At 38.1% G+C, this 20,445-nt stretch overlaps 1 protein-coding gene across 2 annotated transcripts in view; it reads left to right on the top strand.

Moving 5' to 3' along the window:
• The window catches only part of ccser1 (coiled-coil serine rich protein 1), a 137,409-nt gene that overhangs the window by 88,447 nt on the left and 28,517 nt on the right, over positions 1–20,445 (top strand). Inside the window, exon 11 of one of the 2 annotated variants that reach the window (XM_023343815.1) lies at positions 799–847. The exons of the other annotated variant lie outside the window; for it this stretch is intronic. Coding sequence (XP_023199583.1) covers positions 799–847 — 49 coding nt within the window. The remainder of the gene's footprint in view (positions 1–798; positions 848–20,445) is intronic. 2 annotated transcript variants of the gene reach the window in all.

Here is a 20,445-nt window from a genome sequence, read left to right on the forward strand (position 1 = left end):
TATATCATTATTATCTATGATATTGGGAAAAGAAATCCATAATGAAATTTGTGCTCTCAGTTCCGCTATTTAAAATGAACTGTTGTGTATTCAAAGTTCTGAGCAGAAAAGTAGGTGGGCGCAGAAGAAAACATCATACAAATATGTTTTAACAGGCATTGGACCCACACATTTTATTAGGTGGTCAAAGATTGCGTCCTTGTCCCATTGCCATGAATATTATTGTCAATGAAATTGTATAAGAGTCCTTGTTTTTGGCGAGCACCTCTGTGTGTGGGTACATGAAGAACAACCTTGTGTGGGAATATGAAGAACACACCAGTAGTATTTATAAACCTTTAGCTAAGGTGTCAGCCACTAGCTGGATTTTTTTCTGTCTCCTTATCAAATCATGTGTCAGTGGCAGAAGAAAAAGCCTTACACAGCTCATAAGCTGGTAGAAATTAATAAAAAGAAATATGTTCAGTGCCATTTTTGTATAAAGAGAAACTCCATGTTTAGTATAGCTGCTAGTGATTGAATGGTTGAGTGAATCAGGGCTTAGTCAGTTGCCTTTGACAGAAAACAGTGTTTTCTGTCATTTTGGTACTTTCCTAAATATGGAGGTTTTTCGCTGATTATTCATTTCCTTGATTCTAGTTTATATTATACTAGAAAAAGTCAGAGGTGCTGTTTGAGGGTAAATCGTTATGCTTTAGAAATCTACATTTTTTCCTTTTTCCCCATTGCCTCAGTTTTCACTCTAAATGCATTTTTTCTACTGGTTACTCTATGTGTCATCATGTCTTTTGTTTTCAGGGCATCAAGGCGCATGGGAGCGCCACTTTATCATCAAGGAGACAGCTGAGTGAGTGTCTCTGCTCTGATATCACCTGACTGGACGTGACTGTCTTGTAGTGGTCTCCCTTGATGTAACAGATTGGAATACAGGGGGTCTTGGTACTAAGGCTTGATTATAACCTGCAGGTCTAATCAAGGTTGATTAGACTTGGATCTGCACTTGTTTTACTTCACAAATCAGCTATTACTCTGCTTATGTCATTTGTTTTCCATAATTACAATAGATGGAAGTTTGTAAAAACCTTTAGGCACAGTCATAATTTGGATTTACGCACTTGAGTTTAGTATTTAATTGTTCATTAAAGTGGATTACTCTCACAAATAATTACTAATGAAAAATTCAGAAAATTACTGATGCTAAGATTTAGATGAAGGTTGGTTATGTGAGGTAAAACCTTGGTGGGTTACAAAATAAGCCAATCTTTTGCATAAATCAAGTCATAGTATGGAGACCTTTAGTGTTTTGCCACCTGCACTGCCTTGTCCTGTAATGTCTACAAGAATGCTGCCTCATGTGCCGTACTGAGTTAATCCTACCCAAAGGGAGGTGGATCCACTAATGGCTCTATAAGTTCACCTATTTTCTTATAATGTTATAGAACAGCTCTGTCTGTTGCAATTCAGTCCAAAAGCCAATGTAATATTTTCTGTGGATTATATCAGAAGGTACAGTATACAAGAAGAAAAGAAAATCTTAAGTGAGACAGTGGCTCAGAGCAAATCACTATTTCACAACATTTTGTTCTTATAAGCCACTGATTACCACTAAATACATGGTTTTTAGCACCAAACATTGGGTCTAATCTCGCATCTAATCTTACATGATGCTGAAGTGCTCAAAACCCAAATCAAGATTTTAGCTCATTGTTAAAAGTAAAACACACATTTGGTTAATGACTTGCATGTTGTATTTTTAGGGTTGTTTTTGTGCTGTAAAATGCATTAAAATATTAATCGGTTATATTAACAGCTGGATAACAAACTATCTGGAAATGCAAACAAAATGGCCACTTTGTTAGATACACCTTGGTAAAAACTGAGTTTTTTTCTTCAGAACAGGCTTTGTTCTGGAAGACATAGTTTCTTTTTTTTTTTTTTTTTTTTTTTTTTTTTTTTTTGTAACCCCTCCAGGGGGTCTTTTTGTGGGCTCTAGTGTCCCTTTTCATGAAGTAGGCTGACAGGAAAGGGGGAGGGAGAGGGGGGAAGACATGCGGTAAATGTCGCCGGGTCCGGGAGTCGAACCCGCGACAGCCGCGTCGAGGACTTGAGGCCTCCAAATGTGGGTCGCGCTAACCCCTACGCCACCACGGCACGCCCCAGGAAGACATAGTTTCAACAAGGAGTCAGATCTCTGAAATCTAGGTCCATATTGACATGAAGGCATTGTACAGGTGCTACAGTTTTGTTGGCTGCACATCCATGATGTAAATCTCCATTTGATTGGGAGCTGGTGATTGGTGTACAGTGCTTAAAAGATGGGTAGTCGATGGCTGTAAGGGTAAAGCCATAATTGGCAATAAAACTCAGACTGGCACAGCAGTAACGAGCACAAAGTGTTCCCTAAAAAGACAATCTCACACACTTTTACACCACCACCAGCTTGAACTACTCGCAGAAGTCAGGATGGATCCCTGCTGTTTACAACAAATTCCGCCCCTCACAATTAAAAATTGCAACTAAAAATGACACACATTAAACGAGGCAACTTTTTTCTCAACTGCTTCTGTCAAATTTTACTGAATCGGTACAAACTGTACCCTCAGGTTCAGTCGTTAGCTGAGAGGTATTGTTTCATGTTCCTTTAGCCTACATTCTTCAAAGTAACGTAACAAGTGTTACAATTACATTGGTTTCAACAAGTGGGTATTTGAGGTACTTGTACCTTGTATTATCTTCAACTAGTCTCACTATTGATAACCCGTTTTCATCCAAACCCCTATTGCTCACTTTCCTTCTTTGGATCATTCTCCATAAACCTGTGAGGTTTTCATTTTAAAATTCTAGCTTATCAACAATTGTGAAATGCTCAAACTAACCTGTTTAGTACCAATGAAACTTCATGTTCAACTTCAGCAAGATTCCCAAATTCATAGAGCTCTTGTCTTGTTAATGGCTGATTTACTCGCTGTGCAAAGTAGTAAATGAAAAGGTGTACCATAATAAAGTGGCCAGTAAGTGTAGTTGATTGTGAACATGTGAAAGTAACACGCATAAATGTCATTTTAATTCACAGAAAATATTATATTGAAAATATGTTGTCAAAAAGGGAGGTTAGAAATTTCCTAAACTAAAAAATGCACCAAGGGAGACAAGCTGAACAGAGAGTGCTTTTATTAATATCTGTTCCTCACCTACCTTCCTGCACCGTACTGAGTTGTAATCAAGCATGCTGTAGGCTTTAGAGCACCAGTGTATGAATGCAATATCCCCTCCTGTTCGTGTGTAAACTTTACCCTGTTCCTCTTCGCACTTTGAGCTATAATCCCTAAATGCTCTGGCCTTTGGTTGACCTCTATTACTTGTGACTTTATCCAGACCAGCTTGACGCTCCCTCCTCCCTCCACTCAGCCACATTCCCAGAATATAATTTCACTGGAAGTTGTAGGCGCAGGTCTTACCACAAAACATGCACACAGATCACAAGTCTCCACTTAAAGGTCACATCCATTTTAAAGATAAAATATAAAAGTGGCTGTTTTCGTATTGTGTGTGTGTACGTATGCGTGGATGTGTACATGGGGCTTTGAGATCCTGAACCCCCATGTTGAAGGTTAAAGCATAAAAGGCAGTAAAAGCCATTAGCGTGTCATTTGTTTGCTCCATTTACGCAAGGGCACCTATGCACTTTGATGCCTATGATGAATGCATTCTTGTTTGTCTGTGTGTGGGTGCAGTTAAGTTACTTTTTTATTTAAACATTCAAGCAAGAAAAATGTCATCATCTTTGTGAGTGTATGCATGTATGCCCCCGATTTTTCTTCCTCATTAAACTCTGTGAGGCCTGACAGTAAAGCTGTTAAATTATTAGTTGCTTCTGGACCAGTTGCATGGAAAGCAACATTAATAAGCTCAACTTTTTCATTTGAGAAGATGAAAACAAGTGTTAGTCTCTCTGGCTAAGTGTTGAGGCGAGGGATACTTCTTGATTAATATTACGTTTAATTTGAACTAGATGATGGCACCAACAGAAAACCTCCATTTCTGAATATATTATGTGCCAAAAGTTATGTCCTTAATTTTACAATCACTCACTTGCATAAAGATGATGGTGCCATATCTTATTGTTCAAAATGTAATTCATTTGCAGCATCCACATTTTTTAGCTAAAAGAAAAAGTGTCTTTAAACAGAAATTTTCAAGTTAGATAAATGGATGTTTGAAGTTGGTCCACATTTTGCGTTGTCACATTGCGACCGCTGACCATAAGCCTACAGCCAGAGCTGTCCAACTGAAAATCTGTGGCAAGATTTGAAAAATGCTGTTTATAGACTTACTCCATCCAGACTTACTCAATCTTACTCATGGATCTTGGTTAGTGGATGGTAGGCTACAGATGAATTGGGAAGAATAAAGTAGTCTGGATTTGAATCAAATTGATTGAGCTTTAGCTATTTTGCAAACAGGAATGGGCAAAAACATCATTGTCTACATTGCAAAACTTTGGTTAGGGTGAGTTATCTTTATCCATCTTTCACCTCAATGATGTTTTCTAAGGTGGGAAGTGATGATATTCCATCAAAAATGTGCTTTTTTCCGGGGCGTGCTGTGGTGGCGGAGGGGGTTAGCACGCCCCACGTTTGGAGGCCTTAGTCCTCGATGCGGACATCGCGGGTTCGACTCCCGGTCCCGACGACCTTTGCCTCATGTCTTCCCCCCTCTCCTCGCCCTCCTTCCTGTCTGCCTACTGTACAAAAAATACGAGCCACTAGCGCCGCAAAAACTCTTCGGAGAGAAAAAAAAAAGAAGTGCTTTTTTCCTTTTTGAATAATGAAACAACTTGTATTATAGAGGCCTATGCTTAGGGGCAAAGTTTTCTGAAACACATCTCTAAAGGGTTCCACTCATTCACAACACCAATGACCCTTTGAGTTTCACAAAATTATACTTTTCATAATCTAAACCAATAGCCTCAACACATTTAGTGGTAAAATCTAAAGCCCATGACTTTTAAATATTAGATCCCATGTCAGTGTTCAGAAGTTTCATGCAGGGACATGAGGATGAAGTGCATTGCTGTGCACCATATAGGGCTGGCCCTGGACTCTCCAGGCATGCCAAGGCCAATAAGAATTCATTTGAATTGTAAATGCCCTGACTCTCTGTGATTAAGTGCCTTGCGAAGCATACATCTGCAGCTAGCAGAGCAAGTAGTTAGGTTAATATACATGTGTGGGGTACAGGTGGTCCACTGATACTTACTTAGTGGGGAGGGAAAGCAGGTGGAAGAACTGATAGAGAAACAGTCTCTCTCCATGTGGTTGTGTTTCTCTGTGCTTTTATGCATATGTGGAGGTTTTCAAGCCTGTCCAGTGCTAGTCAAGCTGAGATGAAAGATTTCTTCTCTCAGGTTGGGGTTGCATTTTTAAGAAATGTGGTGTGTGCGTGTGCTATGTTTGTTTCATAACTCTGAGTTGAAAAAGGGCAGGAATTATTCCCAGACATGCCTCCATTTGTGAGCATCCATGCATATGTGGCTGAATCACATGTTTATATCACTATTTTAGATACCTATCGTGATCCTGTTGTTGTCTGCCCAGTAGTCAGGCAGATGAGAAAGTACAGGTGTGTAGGTGTGTGCATCCGTGAATGTGGTTTCCAGCTAGAGCTCTATGTTTTCAAGGCAACACTGGATACATTCAGTTGGTCCCTCCAATCTGCAGGTGGGACTTCAGAGGGGAGAGAAGCCGCATCATCTTTAACAACCTCGATTCTATGTCATACCAGAACACAGACATGAGAGCTGCCTCTGTGGGGGTGTTTATATGTTTGTGTGTTCTCCAACCCTGGCTAGCTGCCAGAGCACTTATCTAACTGTGATCCAGCACACCACTCACTGTGACTCCTAATTATAGACAGAGGTACTCAAACAGACACATATACACACAGTTTGTACATCCTCTCTTGTGTACCATTCACACTAATGAGGAACACTCCCTAAGGAAGTACCCACACTCCTCTCGACTCCTTGATAGAGGCCACAGTGAGCACCTCCTCTGGCACCCTACCTCCCCATCTTCTACTTGTACAGAATGTTACATCAACCCATAAGTACACAAAGAGACAACTACAATGTGAACAAGACTAGCAACATGAAAGGGGGAATGTAAAGAAAATTGGACAGAAAAAAAATTGAATGAAAACTGCTGTGGGGAAGTGAGGAGATGAAATATGGTTTGCCAATGAGAGAACAAGTCAGCAGAGATCATGTTGAGGGAATGGATAACATGGGACTTGGAATGGCTGGTGAGACAATACAACAAGGAGGTGAAGAGATGGAGAATATTTGTTCTGTTTACTTATTGAGTTCCAGAATGCATCATCACAATCCCCTCACACTCCCAGTGGCTTTTCTCCGAGTCCTTCTATCTTTATGTCTCCTTCCTTCCCTTCTCACCTCATTTATTTCTTGCTTTTTCCTTTTCCTCTCCTTTCTCCGTCATATCACAACATGCTGTTATGTGGCCCTCAGGCAAATCCCTAAATCTTTCAGTATTGAGCTCAGGATGCATTAGACTGTTGTACATCGCTGTACCATATGTTATGTTCAATAAAATATCTTTTTACATATGATTGTTTACTAGACTGCTTCAAGCTCAAATTAGGATTTTATAGAAGCTTCTGTAAAAGCTGTGGATCTCTTATTCTACAGTACAAGTATGATACATTACTTAAAGGGCATCTACTCGCTGGCTACTTTATAAGATTCTCATCCATTTTGCCTTCAGAATTGAGATAAGTTTTCATAGCATAGATTCAGCTGGGGTTGGTTTGTCATGAATTTTGGTAAACATTGATATGCCAGTACTGTACACTGCATACTTTTAGGTTGCACATGCATAAGGATACCACATCCTTAAGATATTCTGTTGCATTGAGATATGGTGACTGTGGAACCCACTGGAGTATACTGAAGTGAAACTGGTGTCAAACCAAACCAGTTAGAGATGATTTGAGCTTTGTACCATGGTACATTATTATGCGAGAGTCACCATCCTAAGTGTAGCACTACTTAATGTACTAAGGGACTAGATGGCATATAATATCAGAAGACTAAATTCATCTACTGGAGCTGTTGTCAGTAATCAATAAAAACAATACAAAAAAATAACTGCTTTCAATACCGTGTATTTTATTGAAGGGAAAATTAAAATGAACACCACGAGACACAAAACATACATAGAACCCCCCAAAACATTAATATATATATATATACATACACGCACACACAGCCTTGCAGTAGATCTTCCATATAAATGTGCACAAAAGTCCTAAATGTCCCCACCGGTCAGCGCAATGCCTGACTGACATACATTTAAATAGTCCATGGTTTGATTGTCCAGTTATTTGAGGTGAAAATGTCCAAGCACAATTTGTTTCCAGTGGAGAAGAGATGAATAATGGATTGTGTGTCTGTATGGTGAGATGGAGGGGGAAATGCTACAGACCATCAGCCTCCTACCAGACCAGTATGGAGTGAATTTCAGGTTCTCCTGCCCCCAGCCGGTTGTCAGAAGCTTGCCATCCTTTAACCCTAAAAAGGGTCACCTGGCCTGTATTGAAATAAACAGGACCAGTAAATTACCAGCCTGCTAGTTAACTAGACTTGTTTCAGTTATTATATACAGAAATAAATGCAATTGTATCCACAATCTAATCTTTCAGACAAAATAGAGATATCAGCATTTATCTCATAATCTTAAACACATATATTGAATTCAAGAAGTTAGATCATGTGATAATTGATAATCAAACAATTAGCATTGACTATCAACATGCTAAACAAAACAACATTGTGTTCACTACTCACCAATTCCATATATAGTTCAGTGCATGACAACTTCATGGCTCCAAGCTCACTGGGTATTCAGAGCTACATGATTTTATATTGTGAGTTTTAAAAGTGCATAATAAACAAAGAGATTAACTAATTGTTTGGAAGCACAGACCTGTAGCTCCTTTGTCTCCAGCTCTCCCCCTCACACCTGACTGCAAAAGCTGGAGCAGGCCTGATTAACCACTCCAGATGCAGTGATTGGCTGAATGCACTGTGTGACTGACTGTCACTCTAACCAATGGAGCAGCAAAGGCGGGATTAAGGGCAGTTTTTGCCCTGGGTTACATAAGGTGGGTACAATGTGGTCATAAGGGGATGGACATGGTTAACAACAATACTCGGGTAAGGTGATATTTAATGAATAACGCTCAGTTGGTATTAACAAACCAAGAGTGCACCCAGAAAATACCCTGCATACAAACCATTATAACACCACTAACACCCTGAAACTTTTATTCAAGACAGGATGGAACCATGATTTAATTCTGAGTTTGTAGTCTGAATGTCAGCTGAAGATGAGACTCATCAGATTAGGCAAATTGTCTTTAAATTGTTATTGTCCAATTTTCTTGGGCCTATAAGAATTTTAGCCTCAGTTTCTTGTTCTGGGCTAACAGAAGTAGCACGAGATGTGATTTTTGGCTCCAAGTGCTTTTGATGCAACAAGCAATAGTATTTATTGCTACTGCTGCTGTTACCTTACTGTGATTTCAAAGGAGTCTGCCCATTCTCCTCCGACATCAGATAAGCATTTTCATTCATATATACTTTTCTCTTGCTTGAACCATCCTCTGTGGTGGTGCATTAAATTTCCAATAGATCAAACATTTCCGAACAGCCCTCATAGTACCAACAACAATACCATTGTTGTTGAAGGCAGAGTTACTTAAATACTCTGCCTTTGCTATTCTGATAGTATGCGTGAACTTCTGCAAGATTGTGTTCAAATGTCTAAATACATTGGTTTGCCACCAAGTGATTGGTTGGTTCACTGTTTGTGTTAACGAGCAATTGAACAGATATTTTTAATAAAGTTGACAGGAGTGTGTTTAATCATTTTCACATTACTTCCATTTCAGATGTGTTTGGGCTTGCAGCTCATGATAGAAAGGGAAAAAACACACACACCTGATTAAGTAGCAGAGCATGCAGCTGAAATCCAAACCTCCTATATTCTTGTGTGATGAATTGTTGATTAATTATCTGTCTTGTAAGGACAAATGAAGGTTCTGGTCTAGTCAAATGTTTATCCATGAGGTAGTAGCATTGACAGCTAATGACACTTTTTGAATTTGATTCTGTAGCGGAGGTGATGGAAACAAATCATATGTAAAATGTTGACTTGGGATCTTATATTTTTGGCTTTTACATTGCTGTGCTAATTTTACATTTGGTGTTGAGGATGTTGTGTGTTAACACAATGAACTAAACATGTTTGAGTTGCATATTTTTATTAACGTTCAATTATAGCAAGTCAGTTACTGTAAAATATAGCAACGTTTGTACTCGGTTAAAACATGTTAAACAGCACATTTGCTTACTGGGGAAAGTTTTCATTACCACTGATAAGTTCTCTGGTTGATCCAGCTGTTGATCTGCCCCTTTAAACATCTGTTATGGCCAGAGGATGAACTTTGGGGTATATATGTTCTTTACATTGAGGTTAACACTACACAGTGCATGTGTCTTAGTCTTGTGCCAGGGGGTATTTGTAACAGAGGATACTGTTTACTTACTTTACGGAAGTATGGATACAAACCCCATCCTTGGATACTTTGCTTTAACAAGTGGCAACATCTATTATGCATATTCACTTTAAAAAAATATTTTGTCTTTTATAATGAAAACACAAAGTGTTCAATGTAAAACAATAATCCATCAACATGAGGATCAATGAGGATCCAGATGACATGTAATAAATCATATATGTTATTCAGTTCCCGTTTGCAAGAGTGGCTAAAAAGGATTTTCATTGTTCTCAACGGAGCTTTTAGAATTACTTCCAGTTTGAAAAACGAAAGAAAGGCTGATGATTGTGTTATGGTTCATGCTTCAAATATTTATAGGTTTTATGGCTCTAAAATAGGATGTTTGCCCTTTAAATAGGCTCTTAGATTGATCAAAAACATCCTCCAGGCATCTGCAATTAGTTCTCTAATCTGTCTTTCTCTGTCCTTTAAATAACTTTGTTAAGGTGCGACCATTTTCTGTCTTACATAGTGCTGACAGAAGAGAACAAAGCAAACAGGACAGGACAGGACAGAAGGGACTGTGGTGGCCACTGCTGTGTGCTTCTCATCCTTTCTAACCCCACCTGTCCTGAGGGGCAGTGCAGGTGGACCATTGGGGCTGTCAGCAAAATGTTCATGTGTGTGCCTTTCTGCATCCCTGCGTGTGTCAGAATCTCCGATCTGTGCCCCCATGAATGGCTATTTTCCCCCCACAGGCAGGGCACCGCGACACAGGGAGCCAGGCACCTAACTGGGCACAGATGGCAGCGACAGACAGAATGGGACGTCTATGACATAAACACGTTAATAAATAATTATCTGAACAATGACAGAGGGTACACCAGAGTAGACGGGAGGCGGAGCAGAAGGATCGGAGGGTAGGCTGGAAGGATACATCATCCTGATGGAAGGATGTAGATTTAAGAAAACTGTAAGAAAGAATGGAATGTGTTTAAGGTGGAAAGAAGTGAGGCAAAAGAGTGATGAAGATAAATAAGGTTTAAAAAATAACAAAATTGTGGAAATTAAAATGTGCACTGTTGCAACAACTGTTGATCACATAGTCTCTAAGTCTCTTAGCTTTCTGTCAACTGTTTTTCAAACTGGTTAAGGCAGTATATTATATCATGTGACCAAAAGGTAAAAACAGACCCCTATAAAGAAAATATAGAGGTTAGACAGATCAGAACAAAGGGACTCAGTTTCAAATGTGGAAGGACAAGGTGGTGGATTTAAACCTCTGACAATAGTAGCGAGTAAAACGATGAAGTGCATTAAAAATACAGAAAAGTTTCAAAAGTCCTTGAATTACATTAGACGTATGCCACACCAATGAATGAAAAATTTGTTGTGAAGCTTGCAGAGATCATGTAGACTAGCTTGTACTAGTATATGTCCTGTACTGGTGTAAAACTACACAAATTTGTACAGAAAGACCTCGTTTACTCCTTCTCCTCTTGTAAACACTGCCTTGCCCTCTGTCCCATTTTAATCCCACACCTGTTTGGCATTTATTCAATCTTTCTTTGTTTTCTTCATTATCTTCTCTATGCCAACTGCTTTTGCCAGTTACTCCGGCTTTCAGTGTCAAGCACCATATTTGTGACCAAATATTCATATGTTTAAGTAACGGCTTAACATAATTAGAGCCTCAGAGTTTGACTGCTGTGGACATGCATGTGTTACTGTTCATGCAACACCACTTTGATATTTTTTTTCAAACTCCTCCTTCCTTCACAACCTCTCTCCCTTGTTACTGTCATATTATTTGTAACAGCGAATTGCAATTTCTGCTCATTTATGCCTTTTTACATTTACTTCTAATTGCAAACAAAGATGGCATTTTAATACATTAATGCTAGCTGTACCACTAATTCTGATTGCTAAAATGTGATTTCAGTAATCATCTTCTTTCCTTTATAAATCCAGGTGCTATTCTGATTTCTTCGTGGATTATAAAACAAGGTTTTTCTGAAAAAAAGATGTGCTTTGTATTTAAATGATTCAATTTACTCTGATGTCAATACTGTTTCAGTTGTAGTTTACATCTTTTTATATTGTTGATGCTTAGAGGACAGAAGCAAACACAATTAATTTAGAAATACATTCAGCTGGTCTGACCCTTCACATTAACCTATGCAAACATATTTACATATACCATACTCAAGCATCCCGATTTTCCCTTTAGTACACCTCCCATGTTTTCATCTCCTCATTTGGACTGTGTCCATATGTGTGTTAACCATGCTCATATTACACCATCTCTTTTGTGTCTTTTTTTTGTTTTTCCATTCATCTACCTTCATTTGTCCGGAAAGCAGTAAGCAGCATGGTGTGACGGAGGAATGCAACAGGTATGCATGTCTTGAGATGTGTCACAACACAAACCTGGGCCTAACTATTTTCTTTCTAAAGTTATTTTCAGTTCAGTTTCATTTTCAAATAATGTCTTTTATAAGACACAGCAAAAAAAAAAAAAAAAAAAGAGGTCGGGAATTTGGTGTGATCATCTTGCTCTTTTTTTATTTTGATCATCACTGACTGATCCATTGTGGCAGGCCATAGAGTATGTAATGGCTGATGTGCCCTCTGGAAAGAAATAACCTCACAACTGGCCCAGCTTTGTGTGTGCCATCTGCCATCTATCCATCATTTTTCTAGCCATATACCGCTCAACCTGTTTCTCTCTCTAATCAAGACAGCTGAACATTTGATTTAGCTTCGTTATGGTAAATTTGACCCCATGGGTGTAATCCAGAACATTCTATTTCTGTGTCAGTCTCAGAGCTTTCAAGTGGCTTTCTTATCCCTTCTAAATCTCCTCGGCTCTCTTCCTTTCACTCCTAAAGACGAAAATCAAAACCCATCTGTACGTTCTGACAGCATGTGTGAGAATGCAGAAAAAGGGGACTCTTGATTGACTGTGGCAACACAACTGCTTCAAATGGCTGAGACCCCATTTTCAGTATTGATTGACTGATCTGGGTAGATTTCTAACTGTTCCAGAATAAAAGATTTAACTTTATGACTCCTAATGATATTTCCTCATCACATTTTCCGTGCTTGATAATGATAAATGCAAATTTAAGAAGTCTGTTTCTGCTGCCGTAAAAGATCCACAGGGACATTTGTCACTACAAGCTTCATTGTCTAGTTCTCATAATATAACATGTGATTGATATTTTGATAATCATATTATGGTGTCCTTAAAATTGGTGCCGTTTATTATTCATTGCTCTTTTCAAATCAGCATTCATCATTTGTTGTATGTGGCATGATTCTCTTGAGATTTATAAAAACAAATTAATTTGCCTCAGCAGTCATTTGCATGCCTTAACTACCTGTCTGGAAATAATTCATGCTGCGTGAAACCTCAGGTTGGCTGTTTTGATTGATAGCAGGTGATTTCCATAGCTGTGATTGCATTACCTTGTTGTTGGCACAGTTGGGCTTCGGGACTTGTCACAAGTCAAATTTCTCACTAAGTTTAAACTGTTTGAACTGCACCTAACACTGTGTGCAGAAATGTTTATGAAGCTATTAATTCATCAAGAATAAGAAAATAATATTTTGTTTCTACTAAAGTCAGTGTCGTTTTTTTGTGATACAAAAGTAGAGAAAGCAATAAATGGGTTAGGTAAATTACCACTAAAAGGAACATACGTCATATGCAAAAGAATACAAAATAAATACAGCAATAGGTAAAAAGCAGCATGAACATATAAAGTTACTTCTGAATCTGAATCACATGAACTGCTCGTTACCAGGACTCTGGAGCCTGAAGAGGAACTTAAACTATTTGTTTCTGATTGGAATAGGGTTTAATGTAAAAGTTGTCAGACCATAGCTCTTGAGGACTGGTCTTGGGCACCCTTCATTCGTGTTTTAAATGAAGTCTGAAGAAACAGAGAGATGTAAGAACCAATTAAAAGAGCTCTAGGAAGTACTGTAAAGTCACTGTTTTATCAATTTAAGCATATAAATCCTGGACTCAGCAGTTTAATAACTGAATGCAGTTGAGTTATTCCTTATTGAGGAGGATGGATAACTCAATGCAATCCAATCTCCTCAATAAGGAGGATGGATTCCTCCAAAGTCAGTGACTTGAAATGACCAACTGGACTTTGAGATTGAAAACATTTTTTTCCACCAATTGACATTATGAACACATTTTGAATGGATTGGATTAAAAGTCTTTTTGTCTTGTAAACTGACTCAAATTGAATGAGTTTAAGTGATGTTAATTGAAATAAACTAGCTCTGGTAATGCTGGAAATCTGATAGAAATCTTAAGGGCCTGTATTCTCTCAGCCAGTGTTTTCTAACCCTGGTCCTTGAGACACGCTGCCCTGCATGTTTTATTACTAAAGAAAAGCAGCAATAATTCTGATGTAATGAAAGGCATCAATGACTATTTTTAGATCTTTCGACATGAAAAAGCAGTTAAGTTTGCAATTCATAGTTTGTAGCAACTATTTTAACAGTGCTGATCTGTTCATCCGAGCTTAGAGCTGAGTCTTAAATTACTCCAGTTTTTCACATCTAGAACAGTATGTTGGTTTAGGCGATTAGTAAGGTTACTTGTGGAATAACTTAAACCAAGAACAATAGCTGTAGCTTTGTTTTGATTTAGATGTCATCTCATATTTATGATTCCATGACCTTTTTAAAGAAAGCATTAATGTCAAAAAAAGGCCTTGCTCAGTATTCATCTTAGTGTTCATTGTCTATTATCAGAGCTTAGCAGCGTTTGACTATCAGCTGAGACACATAACCGTGTTCTCATTCGATTAGCCTAAATTAGACAAAATTGTCTGAGTGTGTCTGATTTTGATTTAAAAAATGAACGGCTAGGACAAGGCTGGGCAAATGATCAAATCAAGAGTGAGCATGGAGGATTTAGAGTAATGGGTTTGGAACGGCATGAAAAAAAGCTGAGAAATATCTCAGTGCTCAGAAGAAGGCCAAGTTGCTCAGTTTTGTCTCTAGAGGGAAGTTAGCATTTTATCTGCCCTTTTCTGGTGATGTGACATGTTTTTTCCATCGCTGATGATTACAAAACAGATGTGTTGACTCAATATGACAAGCATGAAAAAAAGAATAATGTGTTGAAACAAACAAAACAACAGTCATTTTTTAGGAAGCTGCAAAGCTGTCAAATTTTCTGATTCTGTCCTGCAGAATTATAGAGGCTCACTGAGATAACAACCGATGGCTCAAAATATCACTAGAGAGTTGCTCTTTAAGTCTTTGTTTTTCTTCGACTCACATTTTCACCCGGCCCTTCTTAGTTCACTGTTTGATTGATCTGCTCTGGCCTTTCCGCCTTAAGATACTTCATGTACTGCACTGGTTTGCGAATTAAAATGTGATTGATCCGTTGTAGCAGCAGACAGCTCACAGCGCCTTAAGCTTAATATCGAAAGTGTGAATTTGTGCCATCATGCTGATGCATCTGTGCATCCATGTGTTATCAACCATCTCTGTGTTTGCCTGTGTGAAGACGGTGACCATATTTGCAGAGAGCCTGTGCTGGTGTGAGAGTTGCGGAACAGCTGGTATGTCTCAGCATGTGGGGGCTCTCATGAGGAAAGCATGTGAGATTATCCTGAAACACAGCAGGAAGCTACTTAAACTCTCCTTGAAACTAACCAAGCATTTCCTTTAGCTACAGTGCATCTTATTGTCTATGAGGAACTCTCTCTGTGTTTCTGTGGCTCGTTGTTTGGCAGCCTTGTCAACTTTGTAGATATTTTAGATCCGCAGTGCTCAGCAATGGGTTAATATACATTTTGCCAGCCACTTTATTAAATACGTCTTGTTAATACTGAATCAGACCAACTTTTGTCCTCAGAATTGCCCTTATTCTTCAAGGAAAAGATCAGACTATAAGTCTAAATCATTCTCCAGAGATTTTTGTCTGTATTGACACAATTGCATTGTTTTTAAAAGATTTATCAGCTGGACATCCAGGATGAGAATCTCCTTTTTCACCATATTGCAAAGGTGCTTTATTGGATCAAGATCTGGTATTTATGGAGATTTTAGGAGTCCAGTGAACTCATCTTGTTACTGTTACATTGTTATTTTGGTGAGGAACAATTTCAGCAATGCTCAGTTGGTACTACGGCTCCAAAAGTCTGCCAGAAAAGTACCACCCATAAAATAACACCATAAGCACCAGCTTGAAATATAGGTACAAGGCAGAATGCCATATCATTAATGCCACCTTCTGACCCTGCAGTCTGAAATCCAGACTCTTGACCAGGTAACAGTTTACCAGTTTGCAATTGTCCAATTTTGATGAGCTTTGTGAAATGTAGCCATAGTTTTCTTTTCCGTGACCTTCTGCTACTGTAATCCCATCTGCTTAAAGGTTTGAAGCATTGTGCTTGAAGAAGATTCCATTAAATGAGCAGACATTGATCAGGTATTTTTATCATGTGCATCCTTTTTGAAATACTCTCAATAAATATAAGGTAGTGTTATATATGAAAATCTCAGAAGATCAGCTGTTTCTAAAATACTCAGAAAAGCCCAAATGGGACCAACAACGATGTCACATTCAAAGTTACTTAAATCACATTTTTCCCCCCTTCCTGATGCTTTGTTTGAACTTCAACATGTTATATTCATTGTGCTTTTATGATGGTTTGACTGAAACTTAAATAGTTTGACTTGCATGACAGCAACTTAAACCTAAATGGTTTGAGTTGCTGCCATGTGATAGGTTGATTTCCTACTTACATTATCAAACAGTAGGTGTACATAATCAAGTGGAAGAACATGCGTTCTGGCTTCTAGCATAAAAGACATTACATATCATCTATGCAAGATTTTCCTTCCCTTTTTCTTGGCTCCATTCTTCATTACCCTGGTGGAGCAGGTCTTTATTAATGAAGGGACATCTGTTTCATTAAAGCAGAAAGATGCCTGGGAGAGGAAGGGATGAAAAAGCATTAAAAGGGAGCACATGCAGAGTACAAAAATGAGCGAGGGTCAGACATGGAGAGATGCTTGATGGCTGCAGGGGGTTTAGAGGCAGACCAAGTAGACATAAAAGGCAAAATGAAATAGACATGCAAGGAGATGTCAGACCTTTAGGCAGGAATGCTCTCATTAAGACTCGTGCAGTGTAGAATTGGGTCCTGCTTTTTACACCCATACATGCATTGTACCTTCACTAACAATATCACATAAATCATGATACAAAAAAAATGTCACACATGTCAATTTCATCCCAAACATGTGGCTCTAAGGCAGGATTAAATGGTAAATCATTACATTTATCATGATTATGGTGGCAGAAACGATCAACACAAAGGACAATAACGAGAATTGGAGCATATAAATTTTAAACTCTGGGTTTGAACACCATCATTAAGCAATCCCTGTTTCAGTATGCGATTTTCTGACTACTCTTGAAGAAATAAGCAACGTACAAGGCCAAGGATAGCATATTTAAGAGAGCTTGTTTGTTCATATGTAGCAGATTCAAGGGGCACTGCATCTAACAGAATTTGAAGACAAAGTAGCAGGCTGTTGTTTGGTCTTGTGCTATACAACTGAAATATTTCTGACACTGTCCTTCAGTGCTGCATGTTTGAAGCAGCGAGAATCTGCAGGATTCACATTATTTATAATAAAATGGTAGCTAACAATATAATGTAGTTACTCATATTTAAAGTGAAGTAAATGCTTTGTCATAGTAGTAATAAAAAAGCTATTGGATGTAGCTATAGCAATAATTCTAAGTGTGGCACTAATATATTATTAGAATTTATTTTACTTAAGCAAACCTATAGAATCAAATTTGTTAAATGTTTGGTTTTTTTAAGTAGACAGGCTTATTGTGCAAAGCATAACACAGTTTTGCTGTTGTGATTTTATAGAGTAGCACTCTGCAAGTACAGAAACTTCCTAGCTGATGTCAGCAGCTATATTTGACTTGCTATAAGATTGAGTAGAGTTTGCAATTAAAAGACAAACCGCTCATAGCTCGCTTAATGTTTTAAAGTAGTGCTACACTAATTAGAGTGATGCATATAGTTATTTATCTCTAGCACCATAAAGGCCTACCTTTGATGGTGCTAGACAGGCCTTTCTAAACTCAGTTTAGAAACTCAGTTTCTAAACTGAGTTTGTCAAGTTTTTAAGAGAGGGAAAAGTGTAGCACTCCTCTTTCAGACAGCTGACCAGCAGCATTTATTGCTGTGGCATAAAATTTTTGGAGTTGCTAATATCTTAATATAGCTTGATGTCAATGTCTAAAACTGACAATCAGCCTAAGATTTTACAAGCCAGACTTTACATCACCTGGGGCATCACATTGTGCCTCCAGTAGAAGAGATATGATTCTGCATATATAGAGGTCTTTTTTGAAAATGTTTTCTTTCTTTCCCACAAAACACCACACAAGTTCAGCAGTTTCATTTTGGAATGAAGTTATTCACCCAGTAGCTTCATCAGCATTTTGTCAGTATGCCAAACAGAAGAAATTATTACTGTACATAAAAATGAAATAAAATCAAGAGCGAAGCAGTTTTTCATTTGAAAATATAGTACACAATAGACGATACATTGAATCACAAATCACCAAAATGGAATCAAAATAAATAATTTTCTCAAAGAATTGTAAAGTTTTGTCATACTATATTACAGCGGAAATCATTTTGCTTGTTATGGAGTGCTGGAAGTATACCAAGCTCATAATAACTTGTGATTTCATTTGGCTGTCAGCTAGCAATCAAGGCCGCAGTCAGCTTGTTTTTATATTTAACTGGGAAGTCCCTTGAGATTGCCATCTCTTTTTCAAAGGACAGATGGCCAAGGCATGACACCATTACAAGTTGAGAAAAAGCATGAGCTAAAAATTTAAATTAACATCAACACACATAACAACAAAACACACACTGGAAATCATACATGTAAAAGGTCTAGCAGTTTTACCCTTAAGTTACAGTAGTATTTTGTAAGAGCTTTAAGCGAGAAGCTAAAATATTAAGCTTTGGGGTAGTCTGAAGATAATTCCATTAACAGCGTTTAAAAGAAAAAAAGTTCAGAAAATTTTCTGGGCACTCCAAAAGGAAGCCAGCTTGAAGATGCTTAGCAGATTTGTCAGTCATATTTTGCCATATGCAGATTTAACAGAGTGTTACTATAATAAGAGTCATGGGTGGTGCTCCATTAGTTTTCATGCCATGACTGTTTTTGAGACTGATTCCTACTCCTTGTAGGCCGGAGTAATGGGTATGATCCTTCTTTCAACCAGCTGACTGACAGTGAGCAGCATTAGATGGTGGGGGTCAGCTCTGTGTTGTTCTATGTCACAGACTGCCTCAAAAAACCCCAGTAACTCCAACCTTTGGAGGAAAATCCTCCAAAGATTACAGCTTTTTCCAGAAGACATTTGGAACAATGGCTTCTGGAAAGTAAGAATTGTTCTGGAAGGTAAGAACAGGAGTTGTTCTTACCTTACTGTAGGTTAGGTAAGAACATTTTTTGGAAAGTCTTGACTTTTTAAAATCTTGCTATACTTCAGTAACAACTAATGCCTTGTTGGTGTATACAATTTGTGAAGTTTAACTTTAGAGATTTATAGTTTCTTCAGGTTCATACACACATAGCTGTTAGACTAAATATGATCAGATTAAATAAAATTAAAATGATCTTTAATAGGATTTTGTGCTAGAGCAGATCACCTTGCCTTATGATGTTTCCCTGATCACCTCTTTTCTTTCCACACTCATTAACGGAAAGTGGCAAACCACACTTGTATGCATCATCTTTTTTGGCCATATGGATAAAAAAACAACTCTTTCCTGAGAAATGCAACCCATTTTATTTTGCTTGTTAAGCTATACAGTTAATAAGCACAGTTAGATGCACATAATTGCAAAGAGCTTTGCTCTTATTCATAAGCAAATATGAGCCACAAGAACTGGACTTTACCTTCTGAATTAAAGAAAGATAGCCATTCTGTAATTGTAAGCACCCCTTTAAGCTACAGTTACCTCATGCAGGAGTTGATGGCTTCTTCTAGTACTTTATAGGGTGACATAAAATGCAACTAAATGGGACATTTACAGCTTACAAAACACAACACATTAGATTTGAGTACATATGCAGTTTGAAAGAACTAAAGAGCAGAACAAATGGGGATAAGTGCACCAAAAGCTACTTTAACCACATGTTTAATTTGAGGTCATGATGGCAATTACAAAAAAACCTTGCAGAAAAAAGAAATGTGTTGGATTACAAAGTGGAGTAGTTGGAGGACAATCAAAATGAAGTAAACACAAGTAGAAAACAATTAAACTAAAATAGGAAATAGGAACATTATGTACTACTTTGAGGTCAGATATGGTCACAAAGTTACTACCCACATGCACACGTTAAATGGCCAAGGTCAGATAGAGTCACAGTAGGATCACAAGGTCCCAGCAGAGGACCAGGTTATAACTGACAATTATAATTAGGCTAATTAGTGTAACAAAACCATCATCACAGTGGGTAATGACCTGGGCAGGTCAGCAAGTGTGACGGATGGATGAAAGTGCGAGAGAGGCAGGTAGAGTATCAATTGGGGTAGGGCTAAGGAGAATGATGAATGAGTTAGTGGGGGGGAGTCATAGGAAGACATTTACAATTTTGAGGAGATCAGTTTAGCAGATGTTGAGGGATGTATTGAAGCCAAGACAGCATGGGTGTTAGATACCTTTAATCTGTCTTTCTCTATCTTTTGTAATGTTCACTGCCATACGAACAATTGACACAATCAAAATAGATTTTTAACTATTTATATATTAGCTTTTATCTTAC

The sequence above is a fragment of the Xiphophorus maculatus genome, chromosome 12, assembly GCF_002775205.1.
Source record: "Xiphophorus maculatus strain JP 163 A chromosome 12, X_maculatus-5.0-male, whole genome shotgun sequence".
Lineage (NCBI taxonomy): Eukaryota > Metazoa > Chordata > Actinopteri > Cyprinodontiformes > Poeciliidae > Xiphophorus > Xiphophorus maculatus.